A 22,887-nucleotide genomic window follows, 5' to 3' on the forward strand; every position below is an offset into this window, starting at 1 on the left:
ACTTTTTTTGTTTTCATTCGCTTCGCCAAACATTTGCACCTCAAGCCTCAATCATTTACCAATTTCACCCAAAGACAACACGTCTCAGTGTTTTGTTTCCCAACAGATCTAGTTTCTTTAGCCACGAATAAGAAATATTGTCAAAACACATTGAAATGGTCTCGACAAGCCTGTTGGGGCTCTCGCAGTGGAAAAGTTGCCGGTGAGCAGCGAGACAATCTTGGCTTCTCCCCGCCGGACTGACAGTCGCCTGTAAGCCTCCCTCGCTATACCTCCCCCATTGTGATTAGCGGTGATTACTAGCCTGTTCGCTTGGTTTTAGATCTCTCATGTGATCTGCAGCTCTGTGGCGTCTGGAAGCACTTCAGCAGACACACAAGCCCAGTGTTCAAACCCGGCCTGAAGCAGGCACTCAGGAGAGACTGCACAGCCGTCTGAGAGAGACGTTTCTTTTCTCGTTCTTGGCACAACCGCCCACTTCAAATTAGACACGACTGGACTTGTGATTGTAGTGGATTAACCACCAGATAGATACTGTATACATTCTTGCCCGCATAAAGTGATGACAGGAGTCATAAAACACGAGCTGAAATAGTCAAATAACCCCACCGCAGATAAAATAAACAGTGCTCAGAGCTTATAGCATACAGTCTGGTCTAAGCATTTCATTGTGAATTAGCTACTGTAACAGCCTGTAGTTTGACCTGATGTAAACAAAGAGAGAATATATATATATATATATATATATATATATATATATATATATATATATATATATATATATAACAGTATTGTGTATATGTATATATATATACATATATATATATATATATATATATATATATATATATATATATATATATATATATATATATATGTATATATATATACATATACACAATACCGTTCAAAAGTTTGGGGTCACTTAGAAATGCCTTTATTTTCAAAGAAAAACACTGTTTTTTTCAATGAAGATAACATTAACTTAATCAGAAATACACTATACATTGTTAATGTGGTAAATGACTATTCTAGGTAGAAAACGTAGATGAAGTATTGTTTAAATCATATTTCTTTTTTCTAAATGGTATTGAACATAATGGGACATTATATATAGTATTATTTCTGGTTTTTAATGAAATCACTCCAGTGTTCTAATGGTACATTGTGTTTGCTAATCGCATAGAAGACTAATGGATGATTAGAAAACCCTTTAAAGCCCTTGTGCAATTATGTTAGCATAGTTAGCACAGTTATGCTGGTGAGAGAAGCTATAACACTGGCCTTCCTTTAAGCTAGTTGAGTATCAGGAGCATCACATTTGTGGGTTCAATTAGAAAAAGAGAACTTTCATGTGAAACTCGCCAGTCTGTTCTTGTTCTTAGAAATGAAGGCTATTCCATGCGAGAAATTGCGAAGAAACTGAAAATGTGTCTGGGTGACCCCAAACTTTTGAACAGTAGTGTGTATATATATAATCGAACATGATTGACAAACCGTTTCTAACTTTAGAACACAAATTGAGTTACTTACACAGTTCATTATATTGGTGAACTGTGGGTGCTGCTTCACATGCATAAAATGCTGCTTCAGCAGCAGTTTGAACATGGACAAAGAAGGAGTCGCTTGTCCCTCTAACAGTGACCCTTACTACTGAACAGACTGTTTATGTTGTTCCCTGATAAAATACAAATGTTTCTTCTGGTACCTGTTCATGAAAAAACTGATTTATATAATGTTGTTAACTTGCTGTTACTCCGAGAGTGCCTGTTATATTGTTCTGATAACATTACTTTAAAATAAAAGCGTGCAATACACTAGTTTTTCATTCATTATTGAATTTGGCGCATAATGCGATTAATCACAGTTAATTACAGAAAAATCATGCGATTAATTAGTTACATTGTTTTAACTATATCTATGTATGTTTGTATGTATGTATGTATGTATGTATGTATGTATGTATGTATGTCAAAATGGCAGTGAGTAAGTGACACACCAATATACTCCATAATGAAATTTAGTAAATCAATCAAACAAACAAACAAAGGTTATTGTACATATTTACAATGGGGCCCTTTTTGTCTCATGTTTATAAGCCTGCAGTGAATATAAGAAATACACACTGCAAACAAATGCACAAGCATTCAGACCACAATAGCAAACTCATGATTCTCCAATTTAAACTCAATTGTTCCCAAATGTGAGGAAGAAATAATACGCTCATTCCAAAACTTGCTCATCGGGTCTTTTTCGGGTGTTTTCCTTCTTCATCTGAGACCTTTGTGGGTATTTAAAGAGACTTCCTGCATTGTTTTGCATTAGGTGGCAAACATCCAAGTATGTGTGGTGGTAAGTGTTTCACAGAGCAGGACAGACATCAACTGTTAGAGGACAGACAATACGTGTGTTTACATACACAAAATGTACTCCGAAATTACTGGGGAGACTCAAATATTTATTTTAGAAGCTGGCATTTGTAAATGCCATATCTTGTTTACAATGACTGGAATAAACGTGAGTATGACGGGTGAAATGAGCTGATATTAATGGGATACTGAGCCGTGTAAACATCTTTCTCCATTTACTGGTTGGGTTTAGTCATCTGTACCACCTCTTTTTCCTGGTACTCATACGAATATTTAAACTTCATTCTCTGGACTGTAATCTGTTTTGGAAAAAAATAAAATCCCCACCAGGGGGTCTTTGTCAGAGATGTGTTGATGTTATTGTAACTTGTAAAGGTAGCCAGTAGAAACCCTATGAACCCATGATCACCAAATACTTTGTGAAAAAAAACCCTAAAAAATACATTGACACAGCAGTTTTAGCAGTTTGATTGTGTATAAAGGGAATTAAGAACTAAGTAGGGTAGTAAAACTAGCCACATAAAATGACACATTGAAACAACAGTGACAAAAGTTATGTGTAAACCAATGGCCTTCATTGTGGTTTGAACTTAAAGCTGCATTAATATATATTTTTTTAGATATCAACATTACATCCAATGGATTGTGAAAAGGGATTATCATATGACGAACCCTCCAGAGGGTTACTACGCAACTCTGCCACCCTTTTTATGTATTTAGAATTGCTCTCAACTCATTGTATTTATGGCACATTTATTACATAGTTTGGTCTCATCAAGCCAACCCGACTAAGTGTGACCTGCTCAGCACCAAACAGCAGACAGACAAAGTTAGCAACTAGCTAACTAGCTGGTGATCATAGTGGAGCGTTTAGCAGCTAAAGAACCAGATGTTTCACTCAGGAGTTGGTGGAGAACAAAACGAGAGCTAAATATTGGACGTGGGATGTTGCTCTGTGTTGGCTACACCAGTGAGGATGCAACTAGGTGAAAATGTAATGTTACTGAAACGTTACACTTTACAGATAATATGTATTTATTATTTATCGGGTTGAATTCTTGAGGAGGCAGACCAGTAAATTAATAAAAAAAAGAAGACAAAAATCTTCTGAAAAGAACCGACTTTTATCAAATATATATCGCTGAAAGCCAATATATTTATCCAACTCTCGAGGCAATTATAGTTCAGGGTTGTCAGTCTAAAAGAACATAATGAATGCAGCGTTAATATGTTCATTCTGCCACATTCATGTAGACATGTTTTACCTGCTGACTGTGTCTAGCTGCGTTAGTATACTGCTAAGAATGTGTATATTCTGTACCAGTATTGGAAGAAAGGGGGAGGGGCATGATTTTAAAAGTACTCTTAATACCTTTGTTATTACTGACAGCTGCTTTATTAACTAAAATGATTTTTGTTAGCACAAACCTTATACAAAAGTAGAAAAACAATGAAAACCTCAAGGCATCTTGTGATGGACAACATGCTGATAACTGAGGAAAACTACAAACTAGATGGACTTGCATCGGTGGCGGGTAGCACTGAACGTACACCTCTAAGTAGCCGGGTGATAAGTTCTTTCAGCGCCAACACTGAACAAAAAAACTGAACAAAAAACAGACCACATTGTTCACAAATTGATTCTGAAGCCACAATTTTAACGTATCTAGAGAGTTCTGTGCAGTGCAAAGGGGATTCATCAGCTACTGCTGTGATGATGAATTAGATTTCTCTGTCACATTTGTTCGAACCTACATTGCCGTAGCTCCTCCTTTTGAGTGTCGAGCAACATTTGGCCTGCAATTTGACTGTAAGCTACTCTTTAGAGACTTGCCACAGGCCTGTGGGCCACTATGTGTAACAGGGGAAATGTAAGTTTAATTTAGTTGCCACAAAATGTGTGTTGGGGCCTGTTCCTGTGATGCGAGGACAAAGTGGATCACAACAGCAGACTAAAACACGACAGGAAATGTGGTATCGTACACATCGTCCAGTGGTGATCGCTTTACAAATATTCTCATTCTTACCTAAACCTTGCAGTCACTTAAAGAAAAAAAAAAACAGGAAAAAAACCCACGTACAAACAGATAGAATGTCAAACATTGGGAGGAGAAAGTGCAAATATTTTGGCGCCGCTTCGTTTTCTTTTCACGTTTGTTTTAAACTCAGGAACTTCTTAATTTTTCTGGTCCATCTTTCTCTTTCATGTCAGCATGCGTACAGATGCCTTCCCTCTGTGCCCTCTGCTCTCGTCTCAGCTTCTGGATCCTTCTCTCCTCACACCAGACGACCTACTGGGAACAGAAAGACACACGGACAAGAAAGAGGTTTTAGTATTTCGGCATCCAGATGCACTCACACACAGCTGCTGCGTGACAAGACAATGACCTCTCTCCACTTCACAGGCAGAAGCTCACTTAGACGGACCACGCACACACACACACACACACACACACACAGTTTAAATAATATATCTCATATAGTTTGATTACAAATGCATGTTGTGTCTCTGTGAGTGCGAAGCAGATCGGTAGCAAAGATAAATGTGCATTTTCATACATTTTGCATTTTTATTCAACAATTTGACTTCCTGGCTCTAAATACGTATGAAGATAAAAGTTAGATCTAGTTAAGTCTTTTTAAATTACTCCTTTTTTATTTCTTTTTGTATTTCCATTAGCAGCATAGGCCTTATTTTCTTTGCCATCTTTTTTTCTTGAGTTTACAAAAAAGGCATTTCTACAGGATGAAGTCGGTGGTTACTAACTAAAGTTTGACTGCTAAGCAGCTGTGCTACACACAATCGGGCCAATGTACCGTCACATGTGCTGATGCTGTGTGATAACCGAGCTATAACTCAACATTCTCTGAAGTTTGTGTGTGTGTGTGTGTGTGTGTTGTGTATGTTGTGTTCGTGCTTAAAACTGCTTTGGACAGTCAGTGCTATGCACAAGGGATGGACTGCTCACTCATCAATCAGATGTGGGAGAGAGAGAGAGAGAGAGAGAGAGAGAGAGAGAGAGAGAGAAAGAGAGAGGGGCTTGGGAGAAAAGGAGATGGGTAAAGGGCTTAGATTGCTTACAGATGGCTGTCAGAGGGGAGCAGAGGTCCTCCAGAGCCCCGTGAGAGCTCAGCCTGTGAGTGAGTGTGTGTGTGTGTCTTGCATATTGGTGCATTCAAAACGGGGTTGTGTTTGTGTATACAATGTTTCATCTATCTATATGTTATATCTATATGCAGGTATGTGCAGATGCTCTGTGTGTGTGTGGGCTCTCTGCTGGCCTACATGTGGTTGTGTGTGAGTGAGCAGCCCGTGGGGGGTTGTGCAGGTGCATTCTCTGTCAGTGCTGGTTATCTTAGTCCAGCTTCAGCTCTCAGACAATGCATTTGCTCCACAGTCAAAGGTTTGGTCCGAACTTAAAAGCGTCACAATATCTCCAGCGCTCCATAAATCATAGATTGTCTTCCACAGGAGTCCTGTCGTGAGTGCTTTCACCTTTACTTTAAGTGTATGAAATAAATGCTACGGCCACCTATTTCTACCATGACTGGTGACATACAGATGACTGTTTGCAGTCTTTAGTTGTGACATTTTTATGGGACTAAATGTCGGTTTCTGTTACTGTCTGGTACAACAACACAACAATTAATCAACTTCAGTTCATAAAATACTTTGTCTTTGTTTTAAACACAAACCGACAAAAAGGGATGTGGTTTAAATGACCAGCCACCACTAAAGCAGTTATGGCAAACTATCTAAAGCGAGTGGGATCTTTCAGAAAGAAAAAAAAAAATAGTAATGAAAAGAAGTGAAAAAAGATGTTGCAGTTAACTACAAATGAATCAACAAAGTGTGCGCCAGCTTGCTCATTGAATCAAACGGCACGCTAAGATATGAATGTTAAAGCGAGCCCCAACTCTTCTTAGACCACAGTTGGTTATTGAAAAATGACGAAACGATTTCAACGAATACATATTTTTTGGGAAAATATTTAACCTCATAGTGTAAAATGTGCCAAGTGTCTTCTTACTTTTAGTCGAAACTCTTAGAGAGTCCAAAATCAAATTGGGTTCTTCCTCTGAGGAGCACGAATGTGCTCTCTGCATTTAAATCTTATATACAACATCATGACAATCCATCCTCAAGGGAACCTAAAAAACCCAGTAAATGTCTGGTTAATCTCGCCAATTGTCCTTTCATGATTGCTTGTTTGGTTCAGATCATATCATTGGATAGGAAGACTGACCTTCGGTCTGGCAACATTAATTTAGGTGAAAACAGGATGTAAAGAAATCATGGAGAAATACTTGAATGTTAACATAGTTTAGCTCTAAGATTTCGACCAGCTGTTATTTGACTCTATTTTGCCTCTGTGGCGTTAATGACTTTTTAAGTAACATTACAGTAACACCGTGCAACTCAATAACAAGAACTTTCTCCATTCAGTGTCAATAAACCCTTTCTTTTGGCAGCATCAGGGACGCATTCTAACTCTTAAACTATGCGGCTCCGCAATATTTCCTGATCCCTCTCTCCGGTGATGTCATGCCTCTCTTCAGCTCAGATAAATGTCGTTGTTGTTGTCAGACGGTTGAGCCACAGTAGCACAGATGAATCGGCTTTGCAATTACGGGGCTCCAGAGCAGCGACTGGTTCCTCTCCCTCCTCCACTCCCAGTCACTGAGGACACTGTCTGTGCCATTAACAATACAAAGCTCCGCGGGCCTCTCCCTGGACACCTTGGCCCCACTTGTGATAAAGAGCTGAAAGCAGATCCCGTCTAGCGGGGAATCGCCTCGCCTCGCCTGGGACCAGCTGATAAAGACACTTGGCTCAAGAGCTGGGAATCATGGTATACCTGTACATGGTGGCAGCCGGGGGGGGGAGTAACCTGGCTAAGGAAACACAGGCCTGAGTTTACTGTCGGCTCAGGATTATTGTTGCAAACCGGTAGCGCCGGTGAGCAAAGCAAAGCTCACCGAGCTGTCACAGTCCTCTCCGCTACCTCCAGCGCAGTACAGTGTGTCGAGCTGAAGTCACGGTCATTAAAACACAAGCGGTGTGAGGAGCAAGTGCTGTTGGCTCTGAGAGGACGGGGCTCTGGGCTCTCTCATGATCCCGCAGCCCCGGTGCCAGGCCTGCCTCATAATGCCCTCCTTTCATTCCCGCCTGATGACGGACACAGCCGGGACAAACGGGAGAGGAAGAGACGGGAGAGCAGGGGAGGAGACGAGGAACGAGGAGAGGAGTTTGACAATAACACCATCTGCCCTTCTGACTGTTTGTGTCAATGCAAGCTTCACCGACTGAACAGAGCAGGGAGTTGTCTGTTGTCAGGTGAAATCAGCCCCAAACAGCTTTCTGTGACGAGGTGGCAATATTCCTCATATTCCCACCTAGTCATTAGGACTTAATAATATCAAAATAACTGAAACTAATAACTTTAAAGATGATATTTTTTTTGTGATGACTGTAATGTGGAACGTAAGTAAATGGTTCTCAAGATTCTTGTGAAAGAGATTGAGAATAATGTTTTTTATCCTCCACCAGAACACGGATTCAGTGGCTAAAAGGGTGGTGGTCCATCACTGACCTCCAACCTGCAACGTGATCACTTTTAGTGCTGAAAAAAAATACACGAATGCTCAATAAGAGCCGACACATCCTGCAAACAGCGACCTCTGTGAGCTCTCGCAATAGATCCCCTAATATCTTCTAAACGTGTGTGCCCATGTTTGGTGTGTTCTTGTGCGTGCAAACATTAGTACGTGCACACCCGCATGTGTTTTACTTTACTCTTACTCAATAACATGTTTATGTTTTACTAAATGGATTCAAGGGTTTCAAAAAGAACGTCATGCTCAACTCTGCTGAACAGGGAAGTTTACCAGTGACACGTTTTTTTTGTTGCTGTTATGTTTGGTTCATTACAGTGAAGGCGACACGATGCCGGGGCCATCTGAGCTCACCAGACCTGCTGCCCTGCGCTTCTGTTCCACATCTCGTCTCTAATGGGGATCCCAGTCCCTCCAGAGGATGGATGCCACCCACTGTGGACCTTCCAGACCCACACAAGGTATTCAGATGTTTTTCTTTTGCCGTTGCCAACGCGTTGAGAGCGTGGAGCCTCACGCAGATGTGCTCCACTCTGCCCCACATGCTCACAATCCTTCAGCGAAAAGCGTGTACTGCAAACTGTAAATATGTCCAACGACACTCCAGTGACGATCCAAGACTGCGACAGAGCATGATAAGACTTAATGTCTGGCGGAGGCAGCTTGATTTAAAGCGATCCAGGCCATTTAGGATCAGCGAGGCATACCTGAACAATGGCTGTCTATCTTAGTCGAGGCAGAACGCTGCCATATGCTCTTACAGACTCTGTGTCCGTCTCTCCTCACTCTCTGCGCATACCTCACTCTCTCCGCAATCACCACCAGCTCGGAGTGCCTGAGTGGCACCATGAGGATCTGTATAAAGCTGTCAGGCTGTTTGCCTCTGGCTCTTAGGCGTGAAGGTGAGAGCTTCCTCCTCCGCTCCTACAACACTAGGACTGTTTATCCTGGCAGCGGTGCCCGGGGTCCGAGAGGCCTGACGTGATGCCCGCGTCGAGCCACTGTTCTCCAGGCGAGGCGGGGCAGCGCCAGGGTAAACCCATGACTTCAGTGCTATGTGGTGCACTAATAATTACTCAATAGAGAGGGAGAGAAGGATACAGAAAGATGATAGAAAGACAATCATATCACACAACAAATGTGTGATAGTTCTTTCAACATCTATTGGCATTAATTGACTTTTTTGGACAATTTATTTTTGTCAAAGTCAGAACAAGACAAAGTTGAAACAAATGCTAAAAAAATAATAATTGTAAACGAGTAATGTTTAAGGCAAAAAGGCCAAACATTGTCTGATTTCAGATTCTCAAATGTTATGATCTGCTGCTTTTCTTTGTCATATATGATAGAAAACAAAATATCTTTTGGTTTTGGAGAAAAACAGAGAGGTCACTCACTTTAGGCAACATCTGACTTAAAATCCAGATGGCAATACACAATCTTAACCACAGACACCCACACACATTGCTGCACATCCACACACAAGAACACGAGAACAAGAACATACACCTCAAACTTACTTTACTCACATACAGCTTTGTAAATCAAATGCTGCTTGTGTTAACTATCTGTATCTCCTCCAGACTGATGCTTTTCACAAATGTGAATGTTAATGGTCTACACAATAAGCCAACCACAGTACAGCACTCAAAGCCAGAGGCAGCCAGAGTTAGTGGCAGTGTATTAGTTTGCCTTACTGAACAATTTCGTCCCTTGCCTTAGCCCTTGGTTGCCACTTGTTGTTGAGCTACCTGCAAAAGAGAAAAAAACAAAAACAAATGTGTGTGAACTTGAGGTGGATTTCTTATTCTTAAGTTACTGAAACTTCAAATATACCATAAATGTGGTATACAAATGGTTCTGTTTATTGTAGTTTACACTTTCACCTTGGTAATACAAACATAAAATAAAAACACATGGAAAATGGTCACACAACCAAGTTGTTTTCCCCCCGTAAATCCTCAATTTGACAGATAATTTACAAATTTTATTTTCAATAAAGTAGCTGTGAAACTGCATGCCAAAGGGCATACATTTTCGAAGGAGACAAGACTCGATGCAGATTCCCCCCAGCTGGCTTGAGGTTCATACCGGGGTCATAACCCGAGTCTATGACCCTGCCAACCCACTCTCAACCCTTGGCTCCTTTTCCTCTTACCCTCCTTGCTGACGCCCAGGCAGCCTTTCAGCTCCGGCAGGGAAATGGCTCTGTCCTTATTCAGGTCACAGTAGTCGGTGAACTTGCGGGCGCATTTCTTGGGTTTGGCTTTCTTCTTCAGGTACCTCTTAAACGGCTTGAGTTCCTTCTTGTTGATGTCGTGGCTGCCGTTGTTGTCCAGCTGGGCGAAGTACCAGTGCACCACCCGCTCCTCTAAAGTGTGACTGGGATCAGGCTCAGCAAACCTGGTTGGAGGCACAGATGGGAGTTAAAACATTGATGTTTCAACCTGGCATAAAGGAAAGTAGCTAAATACAATCTAGTTCAAAGGCAGAAATACCTTTTAATTTTTTTATATTCATAGCAATAAGACATATGCACACAAAAAACAGGAAATACAAAAGACTAACACATTGATTTGCATAATAGGATGATGAACCTAATCCTGTATGACACACAGCTATTTGGCATCACTTCACTCAAACAAGATTGGATCCATTTGGTTGACTTCTCATGAAATCAAAATGTCTTTTGTGCAATAAAAGATGTTAATCTGGATACCTCAGGCGGTCGTGTTGTATGTCAGAAACTGACAGCGTATTTTATTACAACACAGGAGGACATTGCATTACGTATTACACATTACAGAATACACCAGCTTTAATCCCAATTGCCCTCCAGGCCCGTCGGTGTCTAAAATTCGAGCGTTGACAGAAAGTGAGCTCAAACTCCTGTTGGTGTCTGTGACAAGATCTGTTCATGTCAGAGATAAAATATTTGAGTTCAATTCAGGAAACCAGAGGGAGAGATCATTTGAGGAAAAAGCAGAAGAGGAGGAAGTTTTCCATGAAAGATCAGGCATGAGGTATCCCGATCAGGTACAGTACTCTTGGGTCTTCAACGCTGTGTGACGTTACTTACCTCCCACCACCGGAGGGGGCTGGTGAGTTTATGGCTTGCACCATGTCTGTGGTGAGGGCATCTAACAAGCTGGTAATGAACTCCACTTTCTTCTCCTCTGGGCAGCCTGGCACAAATCAAAGACAAGAATACACCAAATTTACCCTTCACAAGTAATTACGGCACAGTGAGGCTTAAGTGCCACTAAAGCCTCGACACCGGTGAACCGGAGCGACCGAAACTGTTACACAGTAAAACAAAGCATTGGAAACCGTGTCCACGGCCTGATGACAAACTAGGTGCATCTGTCTGCTTGTGTTCACGATTACTGAACCAGAGGAGGTGAGACGCATAGTTTGGCTGTTCTGTAAGTGCTCAGAAAAGCAGAGCTGCGGCACATGGCGAGAGGCGGAACAGAAGTGTGCGGTGATGAGAGTTGTGTTGAGCAGTGCAGACCTGTTAACTTTTATGACACAATTCTGAACACCTCTTTTTTTAATTGCCCAGATGTATGCCTTTAATAGCACGCTAAACCAGTGCAAATTTCCCCCTCCTAATTGTGTCTCTTAAAGGGAAACTTCAAACGCAACTGCATAGTAAACTAATCTTCTCATTCTTTTCTCTTTTTTCTCCTAGTCTCTTCTTCTTTTGCTCGAGCTTTCTCAGCCGATCCCCTCCTCCCCTTCCTGCGAGCGTTCTTGGCCTCCTTTTTCTCTGCTCTGCTCGTGTATTTTCCTTCCCTTTGTGCCGGCTCAGGGGGTTCTGTGGGAGGTGGTCTGCTGTCGCCAGGTGAATCCAATTAGCATTTCCAGGACACGACAAGCTCTGAGAAGCACCGCCTTGCTGTGCCTCAATCTGAGGTTAGATTGGGGTGTTATGAAGTGCAAAGCGTTGTGTTGTATGCCGCCTATGTGGCAAGGTGGCAAGGTGTTAAGGGCACCGTGTGGCGCGGGACCTCTGAGCCTCTTAGATTTGAGCTCTAAACACATTAAACACTAAAAAGGTCATTGCTTTTTTGTTTAGTTTTTTTTAACTGCTAAATCAAAGCTTGAATAAAGTTGAACTTTGGCACATCTTCACAGGTTGCATATGTGGCGTAAGCATAGAGATTATTCTGAATTACCTTCAACGCCTGTAAGAGTTACAACTCTCCATTTCACAGGAACAAAAGCAAATATAGAGAAAAGTCAGAAATGATTATATAAGTTTGTGCTGTTTTAAAACATTAAGCAATCATCAACTAAACACAACAAACATTTGTCAGGTGGTCAGCTGTTTGAATTGCTGCATCGGGAGTCTGTAAGCAAAGCGACGTCTGTGGCCCTCGCTGCTCCACAGAGGCAAGTACATTTTTTGTTGATAGACTAAATGTCCTTGAACTAAACACAAAAAACTGTTTCTGAACCGATTGAATTAGAAGATATCAGATCCCAGCCCTTGGTCTCGGGAGAAGAGCTCTTATCTGCCCCCTGACAGAGGTGGTATTGTGCCACTTTGTGTCCGGGGGGATTTGACCTGGAGCTGCATGCTGTTAATAGTCTGCCCTCTCCAGCATGCTCCTCGCTTCTGGCCTTGATGTGACGACCATGAGGTATTGTTGCTTTGTTGTGGCGGTTTAGAACATCCCTCTACAGTACATAAAAAATATCTCTAATCAGCGCCCTGTGGTCTCCCAACACCCCCAGCAGCCCCCCCACAGCCACACCAGCACACCCCGCAACACTCGCACCTTCCATAAAACATGCCACACATCTGCTGCACAGTCAGGAATCATGCTTGACTCTGTAAACTCACCAGATGGGGAATTAAATAAGAGTTACAATGCAACCTTAAATAATGGGGAAACACGGGAGCAGCTGGAGTAAGTGAGCAGTAAGGAGACTCTGATCTTTGCTGCCAGGAAATCCAACAACACAAAGTGTGTGTTACGCCACTCTTAATCCAAACCCTCGCTACGGTCACTTTGTGTGAAGCGGAAAATATATTCTCAAGTCTCTAAACTACAATGCTGTCAATTGATCTTTTATCTTTTCTCCACATGCTGAATCTGTGTGTATGAAGATGTCCTAAAAGAGATGCATGTATACGTTTCCAAAATAAAAAATACAGAAGACAAAGTGTTCTAAGAGGATCAAACGGAAATGATTTTCGGCTCGAACGTAACGTGCAAAAGTTAGCATGTCTAGTTCACTAACCCACGCCCTAAAATAGTTACCGTAGCGTTAGTAATTACAGAGCCAAGGAGCCCCGTTCCAAACTAGCACATCCACTGGATTCACTGGTCGCTATCAATGTTTTAGGATAACGTTGGCAGCTCTGTCGCGCTCTTCATTGGATTTGGAAAACGTTTACACTTCAGCTACTTCAGCCAACCTTCCTTCTTGTTGTTATTATTAATATTTCTGAAGGACTGCTAGTGAATATTTACGTTTCCTCATTTGTTAAAATAAGACAATAAAATTAAACTAAAAATGTTTCTGCAGTCCCCAAAGCCCCAAGATAAAATAACTGCTGTGTAAATAAACAACAACAACAACCTGTCAGGTCTCGGCCTTGGAAGGGATCTTCAATGTCTGAGATGCGAGATCGCGCAGCGCCGTCGCACTCGGGCGTCTGGTACCTGTGAGACAGAGAGGAGAGCACAGCGGGGACAAGGCTGCATGAGACAGAAGAAGGAAAGAATAAACCTGTCTTAGCAATGTGTGAACAGCAGAAGCAAAAGAGAGGCTCATCCAGGGAAACATAAAAAAAAGAGAGGAACAACACAAAAGCAAAACAAAAGATTTTCATTTCCTGGCCTAAAAATCTGAGCTGGAGCATAAAACCAGGAGACATTAGTAATGCAGGAGAAATATCTTTGTCTGTCCTCATTATGAAAACATGCTATCTTCATAATCTCTTCACTGCATGGATCTGTACTCATTCATGCTGTTCTGGCTTCATAAAACTACTGTGCAACCGATTGCTAATCTATGTAGTCACTGTTTATCTGCAAATAACTACTGACAGTGATTAGCCTCTCTAAATTAGATTTGACAAGAGTCGCTTCAGAGGCATAACAAACTGCTCGGCATTCTGCGTGGCATGACTCGTTTTCTCCTGGCCGTTGCATCAGCGGTCCTGCAGACATGTAGGATGGAAAATGTAGCATGTGTCTCATTTGCCTTTTTTTTCTTCTTTTTTTTCTTTTCTCTTTTTTTCAAAGCAAAAGCAAGTTGTCGTTTCTTTTTTCAGTCTGCAGAGCCACTGATCCAAGAAGGGATGTCTGATGCATGAGTATGCACATTGCTGTCCAGAGGAAAGAAATTAGGAAGAGTGACATGAGGTCTAGACCAAAAAATAATTCTTATGTGATGAAATAGTCACCTCAAGGGTGTCATTCAATATCTCTGTCGAGAATTTGCTCTGTGTAAGTGATTTATTTTCGTTTTTTGGCGGCTGTCAATAATACATACATTTGAAACTAAACCTGCATTGTCCTGTATTTTAACTATAGTAAGGCCACCAACTAACTCTCTCCAATACTCTGCGCCTCATCCTGTGAAACATAAACCCTCTTGTAGAGAGAGAATGATGATGCCTCTTCTCAAACCAAAACAGCTCATCTATCTGGCGGTGCCTGCCGACAGTTTTTCTAACATCCACTCTCGTTTATCTGTCAAGATAACGTTCCAGATACAGTTCATGAAAGTTTTTTAAACAACCAAAACATGAGCAATGGGCATCATTTATTCAACATTGCCTCTTCTCTATCCCTGTGACATACTGCTGTAGCACCCCCACCCCCTCCCATTTCCTTGAAAGCAATATATACAGCAGCAACTGCACTGAAAACAGACGCTGAGTGTTTATGGTCAACTAAAGGATTTTCCCATCAGGGATTCAAGCTCTTTTTTTTGCCAAGTAAACTGGCAGAAGCAACTTACATCAATTACATCAACAACTGATGTATAATTCCTCAATAACTTTAAGGTCTTAACAATTAAAAACACATTTTAGCCATTAGCTCTTCGGATTGCAATGTTGGTCAGCCCACCACTTTTGTCAAGACTGAAATATATCAATAACTAACTGATGGATTGATGTGACATTTGGTACAGGTATCCATGATGCCATGAGGATGAATATTAGCATTCTGATGTTAGTATTTAGCTTGGAGAAATGTGCTTCAGTAAAGCTTCATAGAGCTGTTGTAGACTCTTAGTCTTAGTTCAAATGAATACTGTGCGTATTGTATGTAGTAACCACACTTTAATTGAAAATGTTCAGTCTTGCTAGATTTAAGTTTAAGTGAAGTGATTTTATAAATGATATTACCTGGTGGATGTTCCAGGAATGGGCCGCCCCGTGTCCACCAGGACACACCAGCAGTAGCCTGTGGACTGGTGGCACTGAACCGCTTTGTAAAGGCCTCCGGGCCCACAATCGGGGATGAAAATGGCCTCGCGAGGATTCTGCCGAGCCTCGTCCAGTGCACTCTGTCGCTCCTGGTCACAAGAGGGAACTTTCTCTAAAACCGTGAGAAACACACTCAATACCACAATCGGAAACACACACAAAAATAAGGCAGATGCTATATGATACTGCATGCATATATATATGTATGTATGTGTATATATATATATATATATATATATATATATATATATATATATATATATATATATAAAATCCTAACCAAGTAGTTTTGTTGGCAAAACCTAATAATAGAGAAATAGAAAATAAAACAACTAACTGTAAATAGGTTTTTCTGGTTTGACCCATTCATCAACCTTAACCTACTTTCTACACATACTTTCTCTCTCTTAATGCTACCGCTGCGAGCATATTCAACTTGACTGGATGTAAATAGACAGTCGTTGGATGATAAGATGAAAGACTGTAGACAACCAGGGCGACAATCATGAACCTGATTCAAAAACCTGAACAAAGCATTTATAGTGGTGTGCTTATATGTGTGGTACTTGGTGTAAGCCTCTATTTGGAGCTTGAAGTAGCCCAACATTGCATTTTCAATCCAGCTTTGATTGTGATTGGCCAGATACTTGATGGTAAAAGGCATTAGAAGGCAAGCTATGGCACTTATCATTCTTCAGGTCACTTTATAGAGGGACTTATTTAACCATATTTAGGGCTTTCTATTGGCCCATGATGCAACTGAATGTCAAACATCATCCACCACAATGTTAAATGTGGCTGTGAGGAGTATTTTGAGCATGAACCAGAATTATTGGCTTTGGGAATACTGTAGGAATTTCACAAAAAAGATCTCTTATTTTGTAGTAAAAAAAAGATACAACTATACAACAACCTGTTATCACGTGACAGAAATGCCATGGTAAGGACAGGAGATGGCAACTGAACCATCTCTGTGACAACTAAGTGGATCTTAATTGAAGATTTAAAAAATAGGAACCTGGTGTTACATCAGAAAGGCTGCTATCACACAAGTAAACTGGGCCAAGCTGTATCACATATTCTATATACAGCGACAAGTTCGACTGATCCCGCCATAAAACCGTGATGAGTCTTTCCTCAGGTTGTATCAGGAAGTTGTTTCACACAATCTGCCAGATCGATCTGTTCAACAACAGCCTCTCCGCCCTCGAGAGATGCTCCTGCGACCTCGTGTCCCACCGCACTGTATTTACATTCACATCCATTTAGTCCATCGCTCACTCTTGAGCCGAGTACAACAGAGCAGCATGCTAAACTTGTTACCGCGGCGATGAAGTGTGCTTTTACCGCTCCTGATCCATTCTTCATTTTACGCTCAAGTGCTCTGTGAAGCACCGAGCTATGATAAGAGGTAGCAACATGGCTGCCGCGAGCACCCTGATTACTGTCGAAAGTGAAGAAACAACTGTGAGAATCTGAACTAGGAACCCCGATCTCAGTGCCGTGATGAAGGCACCCGCGTGTTTCGGTTATAGACATTTTGCATCGGCGACTCTGGAGCCTTCATTTTCCCGGAGGATCAAGACCCTGTGGCTGACAGAATACATCGCGAGAGCCGGGCTGAAAGGGAACCAATCTAAACGAAGAAGGAGAATTCAGCTTTCTGGGGCTATACAGCATGCACTGAGGAATGTATTGCTTCAGTACTTTCACCATCAACACTTATTGGATGGCAAGTTTCTTTTTCAATAGTTTGTTGGAGTTGATAAATAGGAAGAGATTCTCTAGTTATATTTCACAAAACATGATTTATGAATGTGTTAAACACAAAGGTCTGTTGTAATCCTCATGGTAATGTTAATAAGGATGAAGATGATGAGTGTGTGTCTGTGTGCGTGTGTGTTCATGTTTCCTGAGCATGGCTGCCAACAGAGAGCTAAGCGTGTGCCGACACCAAAGACGTTTTTCTCCTGCGAAGACTCACACTCAAGTGTTCTTAGCGCTGCACTGTGGCTCTGGCCCCCGCCAAGGTTCCTTCACATCCAAATTATTTAGCAGTGTTTATTATACAGAGGTTATGCTGGCGCCAGACGCTAGGAATCCCAAAAGAAAATTGTTTTTATACATATAAATGGAAAATGGCTGGACACTGGCAATGTTATCCTCTAAGTTTTGTGTGGAGTTGAAATTGAATCTACAACTTCTTTGCCCGCCATGGATATCTGCATTTCTGTTCTATTTATTTTGTATGTTTGTTTCTTTTTCAATTTTATTTCTCTTCCTTTAGCAGGAAATGAATGATTAGAAACACAAACCCTAAGGAAACCAATATTGTCCTGAAAAATAAAAAAAAGGAACCCACACAAGTGGATGTCAGGAACTGTTTGCTCGTTGTTGTGGTGGAAGTGTGCTGATAATGGACAAAAGATAAACATCTGCAGTATCTTTGAGATCAGACTTGCCCTTGTTTAAGCCTTTCACTTTGTCCCTGGTCCTCCAGGCTCCGGACCAAGTGAGACCCTTTTAAAATCCTCTCTTTTTCTGATTTCTGTTTGTCTTTCTTGATGATAAGCGTTTGTCTCTCATGCCTTCACTTTCCTTTTCTTTCCCTCTCTGCTTCTCTCTATCCTAATACCTCCCTCTTTGGACCCACCCCCACCCCACCCAGTGCTCTCTCCTCTTCACTTCACTCCAATGTCTTTCAGCTGTGGGGTAATCACTGCAATATTGTCAATAGCGAGCTCTCTCTGCAGTTACAATCGTGGAAGTATTAGTAATAGAGGAACTCTGTGAATAGGTATGTAGGTGCATGTGTGTTTATGACCTCAAGAGAAAGAAAACCAGAGATGATGGAGAGTTCACTCATAAAATTATTGCGACATTTGCAGCACGATTGTCTTACTTTCAACACATCATGCGCTAGCGTGTTTGGTCACAACGCGTTACTCTTGATGCTCATCGTGCTTCAAAGTAAAATGGTTCAAGCTGCCTTCAACTACACATGCAAATATGATTAGAATTGAGATACAAATATGTTCTACAGATTTTCATCCATAATCATGCTCTTGGATGACATGAACGGACTGTGTCCCTGTTTTTCTTTTCTTCGCCTCGCCGCATGGGGGGCAAGTTAGCGGTTAGCGAGTTTCTGGTTCTTCCCACACTTTTATAAATGAGCTGCCCGACAGAGCGCTTCCCCCTCCTCACAGCATTGAAACAACAGCATGTCAAAGTCTGGCAACAAAGCAAATCCTTTTGAAAAATGATCTTTGCGTCGCTTTGCCCAAGAAAACACGTTTCACTAACACAATCTCTGCATCGCTCTCAATCATAATTATGGGGTATCCAGAAATCCAGTAAATGAATAAGGTAGTTTATGTGCACAGACGGGGGGCTGCTTTCTCAGTACTCAGGTCTTCCAGTGTGTAGGGTATGTTGCACCAAAACTTCTCTATTTTGCGAAAAGTTTTTAGCACGGAAGGTCAAATGGGTCACCAGAACGTTTTGGGGATTAGAATGTCTGCAAATCAGATGAGAATGCAATGAAATTATTTGGTGAGGCGGAGCAGGCAAGAAAGGACAAAAGAAAGAACAAATGATATGCAAGTTATTTTTAGGTAATCTTATGTTGAATGTGAATCTTTACAGAAGCTACTGTACTACAACTACCATAACTTATACACAGAGATGCTTGAGTACAAGAACATCCCAACTTTGTGCAATACTTGAGTTGTAGTTTATTACTGCCATACTCTGAAACACACTAAGGAACACGGACATTTTCGTGCACATTCACACACATTCTTACATAGACACAGAAGATGAATCTCCTTTTGATACACACATCCAAAATCACACACACTGTATGCAATCACATACAGCATACATCGTTCATGTCTCAGTCAGCCTTGTCGCTCGCACTTGGAGGACACCGGACGCCAATTGGAAACAGGAAGCTGGTGTTTCCACAGAAGTTTCAAAGAGCTGTCACAGTAAATCTCTCTCATCTCAAACACAATCTTTAATGCTGCCATGGCCACGGCTTCCCCCGCCACATCGCCATCATTCTAAAAGATCCATATTACAATCAATTTTCTGTGTACCCCATTGTGTGGTTGAGAGATACATTTGCATCATAATATAACATGCAGACAATCTGGATATATTTATTTGTGCAGAGGCATGAAGTTTGGCCAATGTGTTTGAAAATTAATCTTATTTTAACATTTTGATGCTGGGGAGACAACATTTGATTGAGAATCACTTGAAACTATTCTGCTCATTTTCAAAAACCAGTCTCTAGAACAATGACATGAATAAATAAACAGATGCAAATTCTGCAGACTTTTTAACAAAAGGCAAACATCAATCAATATAACAGCTAACCAGCATCCACACATTACTCCTTTCACATTGACATTTCACTGACTTGCTCCAGAAGCGTTAAAGGCGTACCCAGAGGGGAGTGAACATGTCGAGGCGTAATTGAAAAGGAGACGGAGAGAACCAAACAAATTATACCAAAGGAAAGAAAACAAGAAACATAATACCGGCACCACAGCGTTGTCCTCAAATTGGGGATGTTATACATTTGATCCTAAACTAGTGGCTTTACAAACGGAGTTGATACTTTCACTGTGTTCACTTTATTTTGGCTTCTTTTTTGGCATAGTTTTCATCTTCAAGACCAATATTGGGCTAATAATTGTATCCTGAACATATGTTCAGGGGTGTGATCCCTCACTGGCTTCCCACGAGCAAAACTGCTATCGGTTTTGCGTTGGTAGTGACTTGATGCTCTATTCTTCTAAACCATTTTCAATCATTATTAAAGATTCATATCAAGGAAGAATTCATGCGTAAAGGTCTCAGAAGAAGGATGAGTTTCTTTGTCTCACCTTGCTTTCTGGAAGTGGAGCTGTTCTGCTTATTCTCCTTATAAACCAGCTGTTTTATCCACAGCGTTGGAGCAGTTATCTCTGCAATGAAGGGAACACAGAGTACAGATCTATAAATTCCATACTTTCAGATGATCGTCGCAGAATTGATGCATATTTCAAACACTTGCACAACCAAGCTTTGCCCACAGAACCAACATTTAAATTGCTGTCAGGATTCCAGCATTTCCAAAAATATCAAGTATGTCATCTGGTATTTTCAACAGCTGGAGTTTTCCATTTAATATAATTGTGCATTCTTAAGAGGTGAATAATAAAATCTAGACACACTGCAGCTTCCCGCAGGTGTCGGAAACAATCTGAGGATCAACAGGTTTAAAAGTACATAAAGGAGAAACCATGTGAGCCGCATCGCTATGAAAACATCCAGCAACCTCAGCACTGTGTTACAGGTGGAGGAGTAACAAGAGGAGGCTTACCGTCTCCCTCAGGGGGGACATGAGTCTCCATGGTGGGTGTGGGCTTGGAGCCATCATCTGGGTTGAGGGTGAGAAAGAAACGGAAAGAGACTACCATTATTGAGGTTAATACAATCTACTCTCCAGAACTGTTGAATTGTTGGGATTTGCACATGGCCCGGCCAAGAAAGATAGAAAATCAGAGAGAGAGAGAGAGAGAGAGAGAGAGAGAGATTGAATAATAACACACACGTGGCTCCACATCTCTCACATGAATCAACTTCTCGCACCAACACGCTCACACCAACATGATCAGGTCGCACATTTCACACACTTCCTCACAAACCACACCGTAAACCAACAATCACACACACACACACACACACACACACACACACACACACACACACACACACACACACACACTCACAGACACACACTTGAGGAGATCATCCTCCCCATCATGAGTGCAGTGCAGGTGTAGCTCACTCAACTAATCCAAACACAGGTGAACGGACCTCTGAACAATTGAAGGAATGTAAAGAAGAGTGAACTTCTATCTTTAGTGTCTAAATAAGACGATGCAGGTGTTGATTCGGTCCGTTTGGTTGGTCTGCCAAAACTATCATCCGTTGTTTGTAGTAGCCATGCACTGACGTTTGGCAAAGATACTGGTGGACTCCTGAGGATAATTTCCAATGATTTGGGTGACGGTCTTATCATTATTCCGGCTCCACCCCAAAAATCAACCTCATTTGTTCTGGATATTCAAAAATAAGACTATTTTGCGTTGTCCAAGTGGATAAACACTGAAGGATTTGATTACCTTATGGTCTTTCCTGTAGCATCATCCTCAGGATGAACCTGGTCCTGATTCAGGTGTGTTCCTCGAATATGTAGCAATGGATGAATATTATATACTTGTATATATAAAAAGCACCAATAACCGTTCTAGCAGTACCTCTTTAATAGTGTTTCTCGGTTGGATTTGGCCACATGCTAACCACATTACATGCTATTTATGACTATTCATCACAATTAAACTTAATGAAAACCCTCCCAAGTTTCTTTGCTCCCAGGCTGAATAAATTATCATTCTCTTTCTTTCATCTAGACTCTAGAGGGTCGCAATGAATATTGCAATATTGCGCTATTGACAAGCCAACCACAGGAGATGACATGCAACGGCCACAACCACTTTTTTTTCTTCTTTTTTCTTTATTCTTGCAATGGGAGTGCCACATTTTTACACTTTAGGGACTTTGGGGGAAAGGCTGCGCTCATTACTGTCCCCTTTTTTTTTTTACACGTTTTTTCCCGTCGAATCACAGTGAAGGAGGGCCGGGACAAAAATACCAAAGATACCAACCATCACTGTCATCTTTGTCATTTAAAAAACAACAATGTATCAAACAAATAATAGCCTAAAAATAAAGCTAATATAAATTGCACTTAATATAGGATAAATGCACAAGAATAGATATAAATGATTTGCACAAAATAAAAGGCAATAATACTACATATTGATCTGTTCATCATAATGACCGCGGGAAATTCCTTCACCGTGACAGCGTTACTTTCATCCTCAATTCTCTTAAACGCTGGATGCCTTCGGGGAAAAGAACATCAGAATTTGATTAAATTAAGTATTTAGAATTCTCTCCAAAAATATTCTCATTTGCATCCAAAACTTCTTTACAAGTTGCTATGAAGTTCTTAAAATTATAGTCATCATAGTTAACAGCATGCTCTCACTGTTCTAACATTTTTCCACAACTAGTATACTATGTGAGAAAAAGGAAATATAAATAATGAAATACTATTAAATGTGTGAGAGTTGCTACTGTATCTTTTTATCCCAGTGTAAGAAATGCAAACATATGTGGTGTTTGGCACTCACCCACATAGGATGACACATCTGAATACGAGCTATTTATATTCAGTTGACTTTTGCTATCAGACTAAAACTAAATTATGTTGAATTGGATTTAAAAATGAACCAAACATTACATTTTACCGTGTAACACAGGCTGAAAGAATCAATGACCTATTTAAGAAATCGATAAGTTGTAGTGGATCGTAGAGAATGC

At 41.1% G+C, this 22,887-nt stretch overlaps 1 protein-coding gene across 1 annotated transcript in view; it reads right to left on the reverse strand.

Annotated features, from left to right (window-relative positions):
- Positions 1-4,484: 4,484 nt before the first annotated feature.
- The window catches only part of smoc1 (SPARC related modular calcium binding 1), a 39,634-nt gene continuing 21,231 nt past the window's right edge, over positions 4,485-22,887 (reverse strand). Inside the window, exons 8-15 of the mRNA XM_079216793.1 lie at positions 20,819-20,908; positions 20,340-20,420; positions 15,361-15,553; positions 13,581-13,663; positions 11,065-11,170; positions 10,144-10,388; positions 9,703-9,736; positions 4,485-4,663 (exon numbers count right to left, since the gene is read on the reverse strand). Coding sequence (XP_079072919.1) covers positions 4,624-4,663; positions 9,703-9,736; positions 10,144-10,388; positions 11,065-11,170; positions 13,581-13,663; positions 15,361-15,553; positions 20,340-20,420; positions 20,819-20,908 — 872 coding nt within the window. The 3' untranslated portion in view covers positions 4,485-4,623. The remainder of the gene's footprint in view (positions 4,664-9,702; positions 9,737-10,143; positions 10,389-11,064; positions 11,171-13,580; positions 13,664-15,360; positions 15,554-20,339; positions 20,421-20,818; positions 20,909-22,887) is intronic.

Source organism: Taurulus bubalis, assembly GCF_910589615.1.
Source record: "Taurulus bubalis genome assembly, chromosome: 1".
NCBI classification, from domain to species: Eukaryota; Metazoa; Chordata; class Actinopteri; order Perciformes; family Cottidae; genus Taurulus; species Taurulus bubalis.